The 16,527-nt window shown below is 39.7% G+C and overlaps 1 protein-coding gene across 1 annotated transcript in view; it reads left to right on the top strand.

The window, feature by feature from the left end:
• Nucleotides 1-4,490: 4,490 nt before the first annotated feature.
• PPP2R2C (protein phosphatase 2 regulatory subunit Bgamma) overlaps nucleotides 4,491-16,527 on the top strand; it is a gene marked incomplete at both ends in the record, with an annotated part of 118,704 nt that continues 106,667 nt past the window's right edge. Inside the window, 1 exon segment of the mRNA XM_079534795.1 lies at nucleotides 4,491-4,560. Within this exon segment, the coding sequence (XP_079390921.1) occupies nucleotides 4,491-4,560 (70 nt within the window).

Below are 16,527 nucleotides of genomic sequence, written 5' to 3'. Positions count from 1 at the left end.
GTAACATAATCATGCATTCTCAACCCTGTTTACATTTTTGCTAGTTTTGATTGCTTCGTCAAGGTCTGGCTGCCTCCTGCTCCATTCTGTGGATCCTTCCTTTGTTTGACCTCCATCTTCCACTTTCTCCACTGTATCCTGAAACTCCTGACAGGGTGAAATACAGGTTTCTTCCTCATTTCTCTCCCTGTCTTTGAGTTCTTCTCATCTTGGCACAGAAACAGTTTTTGTTTTCCTTTTCACTGTTGTTTTCTTACTGACACCATCAGTTTCCACTGGTATCTGTCCTGTGCCCGCTCTTACTTTGCTCCTTATCTTTCCCTCAACCGACGCTGTCTCTGAACAGCTTGCACACGTTATAACACATCTTAGTACACTTAGTCTTTTCCACCTTTGGGGAAGGAATAAAACAGAAAAAGCTCTTGGCTTGCTAGCCTATCTTCTTCCTTTCTCCTCTGTTCTTATTAGGCATGTATATTTCAACCTCTTGAATCCAGGTTTTGTTTATTGCTGCTCTCCACAAAGTCTCTAATGACCTTCTTTTAAAGGAAGCTCAAAACCAGTCTCCATCCTCATTACCGAATCAGTGTTTACTCGCATGTCTGACTGATCTGTACTTGGCTCTCCCACTTTGTAGTTTGCTTGTAAATTCTTTAGGATAGGGTGCTTCTTTATTTCTGTTTGTATGCTATTCTGCTCAGTTAGAGGGCTGTTCTAAGCACAGGACTGTGAACTGCTTTGAAAGTGCAAATAACTAATATATTCTTGATCAAAGCTCCCTTTCCCTGGATATTTTGACTGGATCAAATTATGTAGATTATCAGTGGGATTGCTAATCAGCAGCATTTTCAAACGACATGGCTAGTTATCCACAAATGTTGTCTCACAAATTTGCATTGCACTGCAAATTTAGAGCAGAATTCTGCTAATCTTTCTCATGTGAACTGACACACTTACGTCAGTGGACGACTGAGATTTGCCACACAGTAAGGATTTGGCTCATAATCCCGGGGAAAGCATTTGCATACACGCAGGGAATACTGTCTGGTGGCTTTGTTAAAAGCTTTCTCCTCACTCCAGTCCTCCTTGTGTGATTTTCAGCTTGACAGTGGGAGGAACGAAGCAAACTCCATCTGACCCATGGTGCCTAAGGAGGTTGTCTATAGGCTGTCTAATTCAAATGGCGAGAGGAGAAAATTATCTCTGGATGAGAGTTGTTGCACTGACTTCACAAAAAGAAGTGAAAAAGCTCTTTAACTGCTTAAATTATACCTAACAGTTATGGGCAGGGTGCAAACTCAGAATGGCTTAAAATCATAAAATTTCAACAGATTGAGGATGAAGGACAAATAAGAGATGGCGACTGTTGAGCTTATGTTGAAAGGCAGGGAAATTTTCTCTCAGGTGCTGTAGAAGTTGCAAAAGCTTTGGTGACAGAAATGTAGATGTGTTTACAATAGTAATTTGCAGTGTGGTTTTTGTTTCCTTCTCCATGAATTGCCAGTGTGGCTTTTTTTCATACCTCATTTGAGAAATTTATTGTAGATTTATTTCCAATATTTTTTTTTTTTTAATGTATAGGGTTTTTTTTTAATGGGAAAGATGCAAGTTCATTTCCTTTATGTTAGTGGATATAAATTATTCACTGTATTTTTAGTCAACAGTGTTAGGTAACTTTTGGGATCAAATACCCTGCAATGTGGCATTTCTTCCAGCTTCAGCAGTCACAGATCAGAGGAAACTGCTAAAAGAACATGGGTGCTTTATGCATCCGTTATACAAAATGGAGAAAGAGATTTCTGACTCATATGCTCTGAATTGCTCCCCAGGTTCCTAATGAAAGCAGCCAGGTTAGTTTTCTAAATTTGGGTGTAAACTTGCTCTTTGTACTCTTTGCTGCTGACTTCAGGGTGTCAGGATGCCATGCGCAGTGCGTGTTGCTCACGACACCTCGTCAGTGCAGGACCAAATCCTAAAATAGCACGACAGAGAGGGACAAAATAAACCAGCTCTATCAGATAGATTAGAGTTATATAAAATAAGTATCAGTATTTGTAAGGTCTTCTTTCTTATTTCAGTCAGCTTCTGGAAATATTTTCCCACTTACTCTGTTACAAACTCTCACAATTACTTCATGTACTAGCTAACATTGTCTTCCAGTGTTGATGTTGTACTTGCTTCTGATAACCAGATAAAAAAAAAAAAATAAATCAGAATAATAGACAGCAGGATAGTCTACCCAAAGCAACCAGAATGACTGGATCCTTGTTTTAGGATCTTACCTTGTAACTGACACTTCAGCTGTCTACCAGTCCGTGTATGCCTATAAAGATGTTCCTGATCATAAAGCAGCAGGCCCTAGGTTGTTTGGTGTTGCTGCTGATGTGCTTTCCCTCTAAACTGAAAAAGAGAACTGGTTTTGTGCACAGCCTTGAAAAATGGATGGTACAGTGTGTGAGCAGATGGGATATCCTGAGGTTGGAAGGATTTTGTGCATGGACAGGAGTGGAGAAAGGCAGCACCTGGCTGAAGAGGAATAGCTGCAGGTAGCACACAGCACTGACCGATACTGAGTGGAGAAGTAAAGGTTCTAGTGTTGTCACCTTGAACTGCTGTGTGTATGTAAATGTCTTCACAATAAATGCAAGTTTAGAATATCTTCTTTTACTTCCCTACCTTCTCAGATGCGAATATATGATAACATTTACTTGGTAGCTTGAAGATGTTTTGGTTTTATTTTGCTTCATCAATGAGAAAGGGGGGTCATTTTGCTGCTATTTTTCCTTCTTCCCCAACCGCACTTCATTCTGAAATTAGATATTTATCCCAGGAAAGTCATTACAGAGAATATTTGATAGTTGTCTGCTTTTTCCAAAGTCATGTATCCCTTTTATAGTAATGGCACCGTGCTTAGTACGTATGGTTCTTGAAAGTAAAGCTATCTTCATTAAAAAGATACAAGAACAAAGATCAACAACTCCAGGATCCGTGTAATATTACACACACAAAAACGACCTGTGGTAATGCTGGTAACTTAAAAAAATTTTCTGTGTTCAGTTCCAGGGCCTAAGCCACAGGCCTGTCCCTCTCCTCTGAATGATTTTGTGATTGTGTGCTCCCTGTAATTGCTATGATGGCTTTGGTACCCAGCCGCTTGTCCTCTATTCAGATGTCTGTACTTCAGAATACATTCCCTCTGCAAGCAGTTTGTACTTCCTGAACAGGAACTAAAAGCTTTCAGCTGAAAGAATTTTGTTTTATTACATACCGTTGTAACTGCCCTTAATTTAAATACTTACTCTAAAGAACAAGGTTTATTTTATAATGCAAGTGCATCATTTCTCAATTCTATTTTTTTTTTTTTTTTTTTTTTTTTTTGTATTTCTAAGTATACAAATTTCAGCACTACTTTTTCCAACTGATGGGCAAGTTCAAGGAGTGAAAAAAGATCAAAGAAATTGCCTTAACCTGTATCATTCCCTTTGTCCAGGTTTCCTCTATGGTGGGGCCACTGAGACTTGTTTTCTGGCCCTCATTTTCTTTTCCATACTTTGAATTCTTCCTTTTTTTTTTTTTTTTTCCTTTAATGAGACTGGCAAAAATGTTAAGACAAATGACAGCTGTTTTATCTTACTTTTTCCTGGTGGATGCCTAGTCTCTCACCATTCCATTTTCAGAGGCAGGCATTTGGCAATTTCAGTAATATTTATCTAGGCTGACATTGAACGACTGTTGCTTTTGCTGCATATGACAGTATTGACTAGCGCAGAGCTGTGGCCTCCCGTCAGTGTGCAATACGTGTCGATGCAAACCCATTTAAGCAGCTGGAAGTTTTTTCTCCTGCATCCCCTCCCTTAAATTTTTCATTGCCCATCTTCGCAGCAGAAGGGCTAAAATAATTACCTGCAGTCTCATTTTTCACTTTCCTACATGCAGATCTTGCGTGGTTGGGCAGCGAGAGGCTGGCTGGGAGGGGCCTGCTCTGATGCAGCACAGGCATATGACAGCAGCAACAGCCAGCAGAGAGCTTCACCAGGCAGCTTTTGCTGCAGTACGCTGATTGCCACTTGAGAGCATCCGCCAGGATCCCCGGCAGCAGGCACTCGGAGGAGACGCTGCGTGGGCACTTGTTTAAGGAGTACCTGACTAAACAATTGGGTTATTCTTTAACTGCAGGAGAAGTGCCTGTATTCCCTTCACGCAAGCTCCCCACTGGCTTTCTGCATTCTTAATTTGTCGGAGCCGTTCTTCCCTCCGCTTCCCTCCCGTGACTTCTTTTCCTTTCCTTCCTTTTATTCTCGTTATTTATTTTGAGCGTTTTCACCTCCCAAATCTGTGCTGCATCACCAGCTCTCATTATGCTGTGCTCGGTAGCCCGGTGTGCTCCCCGCCTCTGCTAGGCAGTGGCAGCATGGATGGTGCTCTTGTGACGACCTCTGCTGATGCTATCAGTCCACTGCGGATAGGCATGCTGAGTAATCCTGCTGTAAATGGGCGAGGACACGGACACACGAAAAATTAACCACAGCTTTCTTCGAGACCACAACTATGTGACTGAAGGTAACAGAAATACTGTCGTTATTCTCTTCTCGCATTGCATATTCTGTGCCAGGAATGTGCTGTCACGTTTGGAGATGTAGGCTGTTCTTTCTTTCTTGTTGTTATTTTTTTTTTTTTTTTTTTTCCAGCAGTCTTTCAGGGCGTTTTTCTGTGTGATGTAGCGACAGAATCTGTTTGAATTTGCTAAATCTCAAAGGCATTCTGTCTTGATGTGATGGTATATGAAACTATATGTGCTGAAGAAGGTCTTGCATTGTGCTGAGTTTGTGCTAGTGAGGTGTGCAGCACCTGGCATTGAATGCACAGGAGCTGCAGTGTGAAAGCCTGGAAGCAGCCGATCCCTTTAAAAAGATGAAAGATTTCAGATCTCTGCAGTAAAAGAAACAATCTGTAAAGTTAACTGTTTGCTGGTGTAATAAAGGTTATGCATCTCATTTGGGTAATTGTAGCCTGAGCATCACAGACATTGCTGAGCTGATTGTTCCCTTGAGAACTGTATAAATTTAGAAAGGACGTGTGTGCATTATCTTTAGAAATACTGCTGCCTCCTTGCCACCCTCTCTCTGTATGTGCAAGGTATAAGAGGAAAGAAAAGGCACCTTCATTTTGAGTCCTTCAATGGCTGCTGGTTTATTACATAAAAAGGGTTTTCTTGCAGGTGACATTAAGTACCCAGATATTTTATCTTGAGGTGAATGAAATGATTGGGTTGGGTGCTGATCCAGCTTGCATCACCAAAAAGTTGCTTTAAGAGCAGGCCATTTTAAGGTTGATTTAGTGAACAGGGGAAACCTAACTGTAGGTGCTTGACTTTGCAAATATATTTGTGTGTGCTGAGTTTTAACAGCACTTTCTAGCATAAGAAGCAGTACTTCAGTGTAGGCTTATATAATATGAACATACTTAACATCAGGGTCACCCAGCACTACTTGAGACTCAGTCTCCAGATTGTGTCATCATTTGATCAATGTTCAGTCACTTAATACTCCCATGCTGCATCCTGAAATGTGATCAGCTGATTCTCTCTCGATTATTGATGATTTGCATTTTTTCAGAATGTGGAGAACAGTGAGACGATGTGGCCAGACTGAGAACACAAAGCAGATTTTTTCAGAAGGGAAATTTAGAAAGCTGTGCACTGTAACTGTTACCACTGGCTGGTGTAGCTGTTTGATCATCCTGCCTCCGGGACATTCCTGGCATCCTGGTTCATGTTTCTGTGCATTCTCAAAATTTGTTTTCAATTTTCAGTGCCTTTTGTCTGAATGATGCTTTACATTTTGAGATGTATTCATCTGTGAGAACATTTGAAGCAACTTTGTCTTACGTTTATTAGGTTTATAAATTGATGTCTTTGCTTTTGCAAGATGTACTGTGCAGTTACTGCAGTGTACTACCTACATGTTGAGATTCAGATGTATATTTAATGTGCACGTGCGGCTGCGTGAAAATTTGGACTTTTAACCTGTCAGTTTTGTAATCTGAGGGAAAGAATCACTTGTGGATTTTGCAGATCAGTCCTTTATATGTTATAGGTGTTTTAGATGGCATTTTTTTAGTAATTTGGGGCACACGACTGACTGAAGCGTGAGATTTTCTCACTTTCTATCTTCACTTGATCTTTAGATTGGAAGGACTGGATGTTCTTCCATGATTGCACCTGGAGTGGCTCGTCTTAAGTGGGTCAAAGTGGGCCTGAAATATCAGTGTCAACCTATATTTCCCATGGGAATGAGAGTTGTTGTGAAATTTGTTGATTTTAAGTAGATGACATATAGGAGACTGTCATAGCAAAGGTTATTTGAAATGGTGTTAATTCTTCAGCTCTGAGTACTGTAATGCTCAGCTGGACAGCTGTAGTAAAATTCTTTCATCTGTTACATCGGAGGTTGTCACACCTTTTGAAAACATCATGAAAATCATGAGGGAACAGATTTATTTGTGAAATTTTTCCAGGGAGGCCTTCAGGGATCCAGCTCACAGATTTTCATTTCTAATTGATATTAACTGATCTTATTGATAATTGATTTTATTTAAAATGCCTAATGACCATGTAAGTTAAACTTGCTTAAAATGTACTTTGTTCATTGTCTTATGTTTTCTTTTTCTTTTTTTTTTTTAAAAAAATTTTATCTTATGATTTTATTTATTTAAAGATCTGGCTCCATGAAACAGCCTTTAACACTTCCCATCTTAACTTAACATCTTAACATCTTCCCATTCCCTGAATCCCTTTTGCAGCCCTTTGCATTTGGCTCTATCATGTTGGTCCTGTGGGTATGATAGAGCGTACATCTGCAAATGCAGCCATGCTGTTTTGAAACAGTTTTGCATTATTTTGTTATATTGAAATATGTTTTGGGGAGGGTCAAACTGAAGACGGACTTTTTTTTTTTTTTTTTTTTTTTTTGCTTTTGTAATCCACTGTTGAAAACAAATAAATACTTTACATTTTATTCAGCATATTGGAAAACTTATTGATCTGTTGTTGTCTGTGAATAATTACAAAGCTCTCTTTCGTTTTCAGAGTTTAAAATCTTGGTAAGGGGTTCTTCTGTTGTTACTGCTCTAAATTCAGCAGACTAAATTCACTTGCAGAAGGAGGTGTTTCTGACCTTTATATGCACTTCTTTCCCATCTGTTCCCTGAGGAAAGTAAAGCAATCAAGATGATGTGGGTTAACTGGAGTATTACTTTATTTCTGATCTATAACTTTATAAAAAAAAAAAAAAAAAAAAAAAAAAAAACCCAAACCAAAACAAAAAAAACAAAAACAAAAAACCAACAAACCACCAAACAAGCCTTAGATAGGTGCACTTAGATATGAATGCACAGGGTGCTGGGAGACTGTGAGCCAAGCCTGACTTGGCTTTGCTCTCACTAATGCCCCCAGCACATCCCTAATGGACAGCTTGCTTGGGCAAAGAATTATCTCCCATGTATAAGACGTTATTTTCTAACATTTGGATAATGTACCAAGCATGACTGACCTTGACTACTGGAACTTTAATTGTTTTATAAATCTCAAATGTTTCTTGATCTGATTGATGATGCATTGCTGTCAATGTTTTGCTGTTTCTGATAGGCATTATAGACACACATAAAGCACTACAGACATTTAGATGGCAGCAGTGATAACCTAGACTTGTTTCTCCTGTTCCATATGCACATTTGCAGTAAAGTTAATGGAGTTAAACCAAGCAGGACTTGAATCATTTTGTCATTATAAGTCTTAAAAGTATGTTACAGTTGCACTGTGGAAATAACGCAATTTAATTCCAGCAGCACCATGCAGGAACTTACTCAATGATGATTTTCAAGAGCGGTTTTTAAGGGAATGGCTTCAATTTATGTTGTCTGCTTGCTGAGATCTAAAAAGATGAGATTTAAAGAGAGAGACAAGAAACACCTGAGGCCTGGAGAACATGACCTGCAAGAAAAGATCCCTAGCTTGTGAGGTTTCTGTCACTGGACACTGTTAAATGCAATTTCATTCTACCAACATACAAAATATGTTGGTAGAAAGTGAGATAGTGATGGCTGATCCTCCCCTAGGCAAAATAGGAGCTCAGTGATGCCCCGCATCCATTCAGGCTCATGACTTGCTGGGAGCTGAGGTCTTTACAGCCTCTTGCAGCCCAGCTGCCCAGGAGCTGCAGCGTCAGTGAAATGCAGAATTTCAGTAACACAGTGGGACATGGCTGGATGGAGGAACAGGGCTTTGGTCACAAAGTCTGTCAGGGAAGATGGTGGGAAAATGGTGGCCAGTGGGGTGGGGGCAGCACGTGGGTAAGTGGTAGTGTGCTTATGGGGCCAGAGGCTGCCCTTCAGTCTGATGGCTGCCTTGACACTACCTTAACAGTAGAATTGACAGATAAGTAGTTATGTGAGGAGCAAAACTCAATATCCTTACAGAACAGTGTTGATAAGTGTGATTAATCTCCATGAACTTGAATTTATCTGGAGAGTTGCTTCTCTGGAGGCAAAGGCATTCTGCAGGTTTTATGCAGGTGTCTCTTACTTATCAGTTCATCCCCATGTTTTCATGGAGTTTCCCTGTTTTGGGAAAAACTAAAAGGTTATTTGTCCTCTCAGTTTCTCCCTTGATCTGTGCCTTTACTTTCAAGTGAAGCTGGGGAAGATGCACAGGTGCAGTGAGGCAGAAGCTGACCTTCACTATTTAGTCACTTATATGGCCAAATGGTGCAGATTGGTTCCATATGGCTTAACTTCTATTATAAAGTTAATCATGTTAATGGTGTATTAACCTTCTCAAATGTGATATTTGAAAAATAATGAGAATTACCAGTGCAGTGTAAAACATATTGAATCATAACCATGTAAAGCATTTATTATAGAGGACGAAAAAAAGATACTTTTTTATTTGGTAATGATTTTAAAGTAAAATCCCCTGTAGATAATGAAAACAGATTTAGGAGCCTTTTTTCTCCACTTAAATGGGCGAGTTAGTATCTCTGTTCTTCATTAATCAGTGTTAAGGGAAATTATCCATTCTTGTACACTAAGAAGACATTTATTTATGAACTGCCTTTCATAAATATCTCAAATGTAATTTGAATAAGAGCTGACTACCAGAGAATACCAGAAGAACACAGAGAAGAGGTATGGCTCTGCTGGCTCAGGCTCCCCATCACTGTTGCTGGTTCACCTGTTTCTTAGACCAGCTGTTAACAAGTTTATTCAGAAAAGTGCATAGGGAGCTCTTCCTACCTAATCTCCAGCAATTCAGGATTTATCTTGTGAATACTGATGGCTTTTATCTTTTTACAAAACTCGTTTAGAATGTTTAGAACAACCCTAAAAATTATTGTTCATTCTAACTCTAGTCAACTGTATTATTTTATTTCTGTTCCTGGATTAGTAACTTCCATCCAAGTGACGTTGCTGCCTTTATAAGCTTCATTCATGCAGCTCGCTTTGGAGAAGCAAAGGAGGCAGGGCAAGAGCACAGCTGTCACACCAAATTGTTTGCTTTCCTGCTCCATCTTTTCATCTTGCAGCTGGATGCATGGTTCAGCATGTAGGAAAGGCAACCATTGGTACTACCTGGAGCCTGGGTCAGTGTAGCATGGACTTAGTTAAGGCTGAATTCTAGCATGAGCAATGGTGGAGCAGCACTTTGTTCAGATGAGGCACCTCAGCCAGTGGTCAGCTGCTTAATCTGCCAAATGGGCAGGGGTATGTTAGGATGGTTCTGACTCTAGAGTGGGATTTTGGAGTTTCTTGTTTTGCTTCTCTCAGCATCCCCATAGTGCAGGGAGGAGTCAGTGTAGTTACTGCCTCTGCACAAGACCTTGGAGCTCAAGGAAGGGGCTGGTGTGATGAATGTCTGACAGTTGGGTCCTCCTAAGAGAGCACTTGATGCTGTTCTGCACTGCTGGTTGTGCTTAAAAGGCATGGAGTTAACTCGCTCAGGAGCTGCACTTAATGTTAGGCCTCCAAAGGACAATTATTCACCAGTGTCGTGTGTACCCTGTGGTGGCAGCTCTTTCCCCCTGCAAAGGCAGAAGTCTAATGCCAGAAGGATGGTTTTGGTGGCTGCCCTCAGAGACTGACAGCAACTTCAGCTCTCTACACACACATAATTAATAGATGATCTCCCACTCGGTAGCCAAATAAAAACTACAGATAGTTGCTGTGCAGTGTCATCAACAAAAGGAAGGAAGCATCTAGAATATTGGCTAAGGGATGAACAAGCCAAGCTGCTTCTACAAGTGCAGAAGATGCAGCAGGTACCTGCACAGGGCTTTTGTCAGGAGCCCAGCAGCAGGGTCTGACAGGTGTCTGAGTGGCACAAAGAACTGCTTGATTTCAGCAATTTAGGCTGTATGCACTTTATTCATAACTACTTTTGATACTAACAGGTAGACTAGAAACATTAAATAGCGTTATTTATAGTATATTTAACCATATAACTCCAATATGTAATATATTCAATTACACCTAAACCTTGAAGTTCAGGAGGTCAACGGTGTGTTGTATATATGAGATAAAATCCAGCAAAATATGGATTTATGCAGGCTCTACTCTATCTATGCCAGTTTTCTTTCTAATTGAAACTGACAATTCAAAAGCATTGAATAATGTAAAACTAAACAACGCAGTGCAGGTAGAGTAAGTGTCATCATTCACTGCAGGAGCAGCTGATTTAGCATATGCATCATTATGAAAAGAAAACTGTACCTTGCAGTATATTTTGTTTTCTACGCAGACCACAGACATTTCAACAATGTATCACATATTTAAAGAATAATAGATGTGGTTCTTACATCAGTTTGAAATGTGAAACAGAATACACTAACACTGAATATTTTATAATAGAAACAGAACTGAGTATGTTTTATTACATCCATAAAAAGGTAATCAATCAGTACTGCTTGCGTTGTGTAATTACTTTGTTACTAGTTTCTGGATCTTCAAGACTTCTCTGTTGCAGTTTATTTCTTCCCCCTTAGTAAGGCTTGGTATAGAGGAGCATATGCTACGAGAAGGCAAGGTATTTACTTACTAGCTGGGAAAGGATGGCAGAGGAAATAATTATCTCAGAGAATCACCTGCTGTTGGGGTTTTCGTTGTTAAACAAGCAAGGGTTTTAAGTGCACTTCCAGTCATACAGAGATGCTTTCTTGATCAACTGTTTCTGTAGTTCCCAGGTTAACACCAAATTGCCTTTAGTAATCAACATGGTTGATTACTTTTTTATTTTTAATTATTATTAATTACTTTATTATTGATTTCTGGTAAAAAGCCCCCCAATTTTTTACCAAAAATAAGAAAAGAAAGCCTACCAAAGCCACTTTATGTATTGTTAGAATTCCTTTTCTCAGGAATCTTTCCCCGTTGAACTGTTTTACCTCTTATTTTTGTTGCTTAAATGCAAATGAGAACAGACTGTATCTGGGCAGTGCCAATGCAAGTTATAAAAATACACATCAAAAGACTCAGTTCCTAATAAAATTTTTCAGCACGTGTCACACAGTTAAGTAACTTTTGTGAATTTTTAATATGATGAGCTTTGCAATCTGTATCAGCAAATATAGCACTGCCTTTCATATTTGTCTACTTAAAAAAAAACAAACTTCTGTGTGTGATACAATGACATCCATGTGTGTTTTAATTAAGAGCAAAGTACTGAGGAAAGTCAAGGACTGAGAATTATTTTTATTCTCTAGTTCAGCTCAAATCTGAATGGAACTTAATTGATTGTCGCCTTTGTTCTCCTGGCGCATGGTGCTTTTGTTGTAGATGTGACCCAGGCATTGCAAGTTGGGTTGCAATAGTTGATGATAGTTGATGATAGAGCAAAATGGGACCATTTACACCAAGTCTGAGGTTAATGCTGCTTACTGATGCACTGGATGCTGTAATGTCAGCCATACCATCCCCTGTTCTGGGAAAAAAGAAAAAAAGAAAAAAAAAAGCAGAAAAGATTTTTAGTAGATTGGTACTCTTTATCCATAATCTAAAATGTTAAGGGCATTTTTCAAAGAGAATTAAGATAGATCTCAAACAGTGAGCTGGTCTGCAAATTTCAGTAATGTATTTCTAAACTTTTATCCAGTCAATGAGACCTTATGTTCCATTAACTTCTGGTGGTTTCCGTTTATGGCAGAAGTTGACACAAGTCCTTAAACCTTTCCGGAATGTTATCAGAATTGTAAATCAGACTTTTTATATCCTTATTTAATAATTTCTGATATATTTATTTCACTACTGTTGTACATTAAAGAGGAAAATTTAGTAATAAATTCAGTAACTGTAATTAGTAAATACAATGCAACAAATATGCACAGCGAACTGGGCAGTGCAGAGGAAAGTAGGCTACCAGCATAGCACACAAAAATCTCATCAAGCTATGTTTAAACTTAGGTACCTTGATTTGATAGCTTTCAGCTGTGCGTGCACATCAGCAATCCTGCAGTAACCAGGAGATAAAGTCATCTGTGGGTTCTGGAGTCATGTTTGGAATGGCAGTAGTAGGTCAAGCACATTCTCTTTAATCAAAGCATACTCTTTTTAATCTCAAAGTAGAATTCACATATGTGGTGTCTTTGAAATAGGTAGCTGTGAATTATTGCTCATCTAAAAGAAATTCCTGGAACACCTGATGCTAAGAATCAAGAAATGGCCGTATGGACAGGTGGTGCTTTGCATTGCTTAGAGGCGTATATTTTAGGTCAAAACGAACACCTTGTCCCCAAACACCAGATGCCAACTTTTTAAGCTCTGCCAGAGGGTCTTTCTTTCAAATAAAGAAAACCTGGAATTTGGCCAGTAGTTCAGCATTAGGCATTTATAATTTCTGCTCATCAACTTGACAAATATGTGGTTTCCAGGCATAGGGATGGTGTGTAGAGCTTAACATGCAGATCTTGGTCGCACACACTTCTTTCTTCTAGAGTGCTGCATGGTTGGTTGGGAAAGACTGGGTTAAATGTGTGCCAGAGGTTTATTTGCCTATTTGTTTTTATCTGCCCTATTTAACTGGTCTTCAGGAAAGTGTGATTGTGGTGGGACTCTCATAAATTATAAATCTGCTCCATAATTCTATTATGTATAGCCAGTGTCCAAGAAGACCCAGCAATATGAAGTGTGATTTTATTTGTGTGATGTGTGTTCGTGTATATGTTGCACTCATGAAAGTTTTCTCGATGACTGTTGTCATGTGTGTCTATTCCTACCAGTTGCTACACTTGAAATGGGAATCTGAAACTATTAGTATGACTATTTATGTTTCAGCATTGGGAGATGGGACAGTAAAAGCCTGAATGTGGAGTGCTGTGTGTCCCATCTGACTTGCATTCTGTTATGTCCACCAGTGTTTGCTAGACTGGGAAGTCTGTCTGGAACAAAGCTTGCTTTCTTTATAAGTGGGTGTGAGAAGCAGTGTCCTTGCATTTCTGATTGTCCCGTGCTGATGATGAGCTGAAGCTCTCTGAAAAAATGGATTAATAATTTGGATAAGGATTTTACTTTTCAGGATTAGGTGTGTGCTCACTGAATTGTTGGGTTGGACGGTTCTGAGCTTCCCCTTAGTTTCAGGAAGCAGTTCATAGAGAGTAGAGATCTTTTGTGACACTGGAGTTTATAAAAACACCAGATTAAAAATAGATAGCAGTTGCACCTCTAAGCAGTAATGATCTTGCTCTAATAAAACTTTGACTGTCTGCAAGGATTTACAATATGTGCAAACGAAAGTTTTTTTGTGACTTGAACTTCGAAGTGTCCTGCAGAAATGAATGCAGAATATGATTTGTCCAGAGTAAAAACACTTGGTTGTTGTATTGATCTTGATTTTTTGTTAGGTAGAAATATTGAGAGAATTTCTAGTACTTTTTTGTACCATCAAACCAACAAAGTTATTTTGAGTTTGGGGCTTAGTTTGAAACTACTTGTGCATGCAGATAGTGGAGGCACAGTCCATTATTCAGGAAGAGCTGCAGTATGTGCTGCCTGCTTTTTTTTCCTCTGCCTTGGAAACCTATTGCAGCTTGTCCTATGGCAAGGGGAGTGTCAGCAGAGAGGGGGACAGGACTGGGAAAGGCACTGGTCAGCCTGGCAGCCTGAATCCAGCTTCTTCAGAAAGTCACAGACCACAGAATGTCTGAGGTTGGCAGAGACCTCTGTGCCCATCTGTTCCAACCCTGATCCAGTAGGGACACCCAGAGCAAGTTGTCCAGGTCCAGATGGCTTCTGAAGACTGCAAGGAGGGAGGTTCTGCAACCTCTCTCATTGTGCCAGAATGGTGGCCAGTTTTTTAATTTGTCCCTTGCTAGCAGAGAAGGAAGCATCACACCTGCCTTCTGGGAGCAAAGGTTGCAGTGAGCAGTGCTGACTCGTGCAGGGATAAAGCTGCCATCTGTCACCAGAACCCCATAGTTTCTGTCAGCTGTTACATGTGCACCAGAAACGTCAATGTCTCAGTGTTGCAAAGACATACTTAGTAGTGATCCTTACCATAAAACCATGTTTTTATAAGGCTTTAATGTTATATGAGCACAGTTGAAGGAAAGGGGGAAACACGGGCTACAAATGTATTGGAAAAATGACTGTTATCCTGGATGTACCAGAGTAACAGCAGAAACAGCAGTATTAAATCTGAATGTGGAAAGCTGCAGTGCTTCTGCCCCATTAATAAATACTAACAAAGATGATTGCCAACATGGACCTTGTTTACATAGGGATTCATTTCTGATTGTTAAGTGTAAGTATATTTAGACAGAAAACGATTTTTGTTCCTGAAAGCCAAGAAGTTGTTGTAAATGGGAGGAATTAGCAATTCAGACTCCACAAAGCAAACACCAGCCTGGTTATTACAGATGGGACTTAATAGATGCAGTTATATTGAGGTTAGCACAGGAAGCTGTGCCTTTGTTTCATGTTTTAGTGATTGAATTCAATTTTTATGGCTGGCATATTATTGTTAGAAGTTGAATTTACAGTTTTATTTAAAAAAGACCTACTTTGGCCGTTTTCTTTCCTGAAATGCTGCAAATATTTCCAAGCTATTCATATTTCCCTTGCTAAGTCATATCAGCTCCAGACATCTCCATTTATAAATTTGTTCATACAAGTGTATACATTCATGAATCTTAGACTAATTCAGTGTAGTAATGCCTCTTGTAACTTCAAAATCTTGTGAAATTTGAAGACTAAAAACTGTCTGAATTTTGCTAATGTTCCAAGTGTAAATTTCTGTGTTAGAAGTGCTCTAACTTGAGCGCTATCACTAACAAATTTGCTTGTCTTTTAAATGTCTGAAATATATGCTCTGTCACAATGACAGAGTCCAAATGACAGCAGGAAGGAACTGAGAAGGTTTTCTTCTCAAAACTGAGCAATGCAGTCTGGAAATTCTGACTCCAGAATTTGAGTTCTTATTATCTAAGTGAATCCTTATAGGAGTTTGCCAGGCAAGACATAATGGAGTATTGCTAACACCTGCATCTCATTTGTACAGAAGGTTGATGGATAGGGTTTACTGCGTGTGACAGAGAGAGACAAAGAAAGATATCCAAACACTTGATTGAGGCTGTGGAGGGTAGACCTGCCCCTAGCAGAGGTTGAGCACATTTCCAGGATCCCAAGCAGTGTTGTGTTCCACCAGCTGCCCGGTCCTTCCTGTTCAAGGCATTTGGGAAAGCCCTGTGCTATAGCCTGTAGGCTGTGATTCTCATGAAATTATATCAAGAATTGTGTTTTTTTTCTCTTCTTTGTTCTGAGGCCCACTAAAAACCTTCTAAGGAGCACAGGAATATTTTCTCAACGTGTCTTCATTTTATTTTTCAAAAGCTGTTTTTACTGATGGAAGGATCACAGAGTCACAGAGTTGTAGGGGTTGGAAGGGACCTCCAGAGATCATCAAGTCCAACCCCCCTGCCAAAGCAGTTTCCCTACATCAGGTCGCGGATGAACAGAGTTTATTGATGGTGCTGTTGCAGCACATGGGTCAGAAAAGGAGAGGAGGCAAAGCTCCCGTTCATCCTGATAGCTTTTAAAAGCAGTAATCTAACAATTCCCTGAAGCTTTTATCCAATTCAGAATTCCCACAGCACCGCTTTTCAGCTCTGAGGTTACCCAGATCACAGCAAGGGATGGTCCCTTTCTTCTTTTGAAGCTGGCTGCTTTAAGAGCTACTTGCTTGTTATGTTTTGTTTCAGTGAAACGCCGTCTTGTTTAGGGCCCAGCTCAGCGGTTACATGTCCATCATGTAACATGCCATTCCCAGTCCCAGAACCTCTGGCTTCCCCTGCTGTATGAGTGGAAAATGATTTTGAAAGTTTTAGGAGCTTATGTTTCAGAGAGGAGAGCCTTTCTTCATTGCAGGCAAACTAAACACAGAGCTAATAAGAGAACAGAAATGTGTGAGTGGGTGAATACCTTTGTTTCTCTGTTTTTAATATGTTTTAACTCATAGGTAGCTGAAGTTTTCCTGAACCTGATCTT

The sequence above is a fragment of the Tetrao urogallus genome, assembly GCF_951394365.1.
Source record: "Tetrao urogallus genome assembly, chromosome: 4".
NCBI lineage: Eukaryota > Metazoa > Chordata > Aves > Galliformes > Phasianidae > Tetrao > Tetrao urogallus.
The sequence above is the reverse complement of the archived record's forward strand: the minus strand, read 5'-3'. Positions and strand labels throughout refer to the sequence as shown.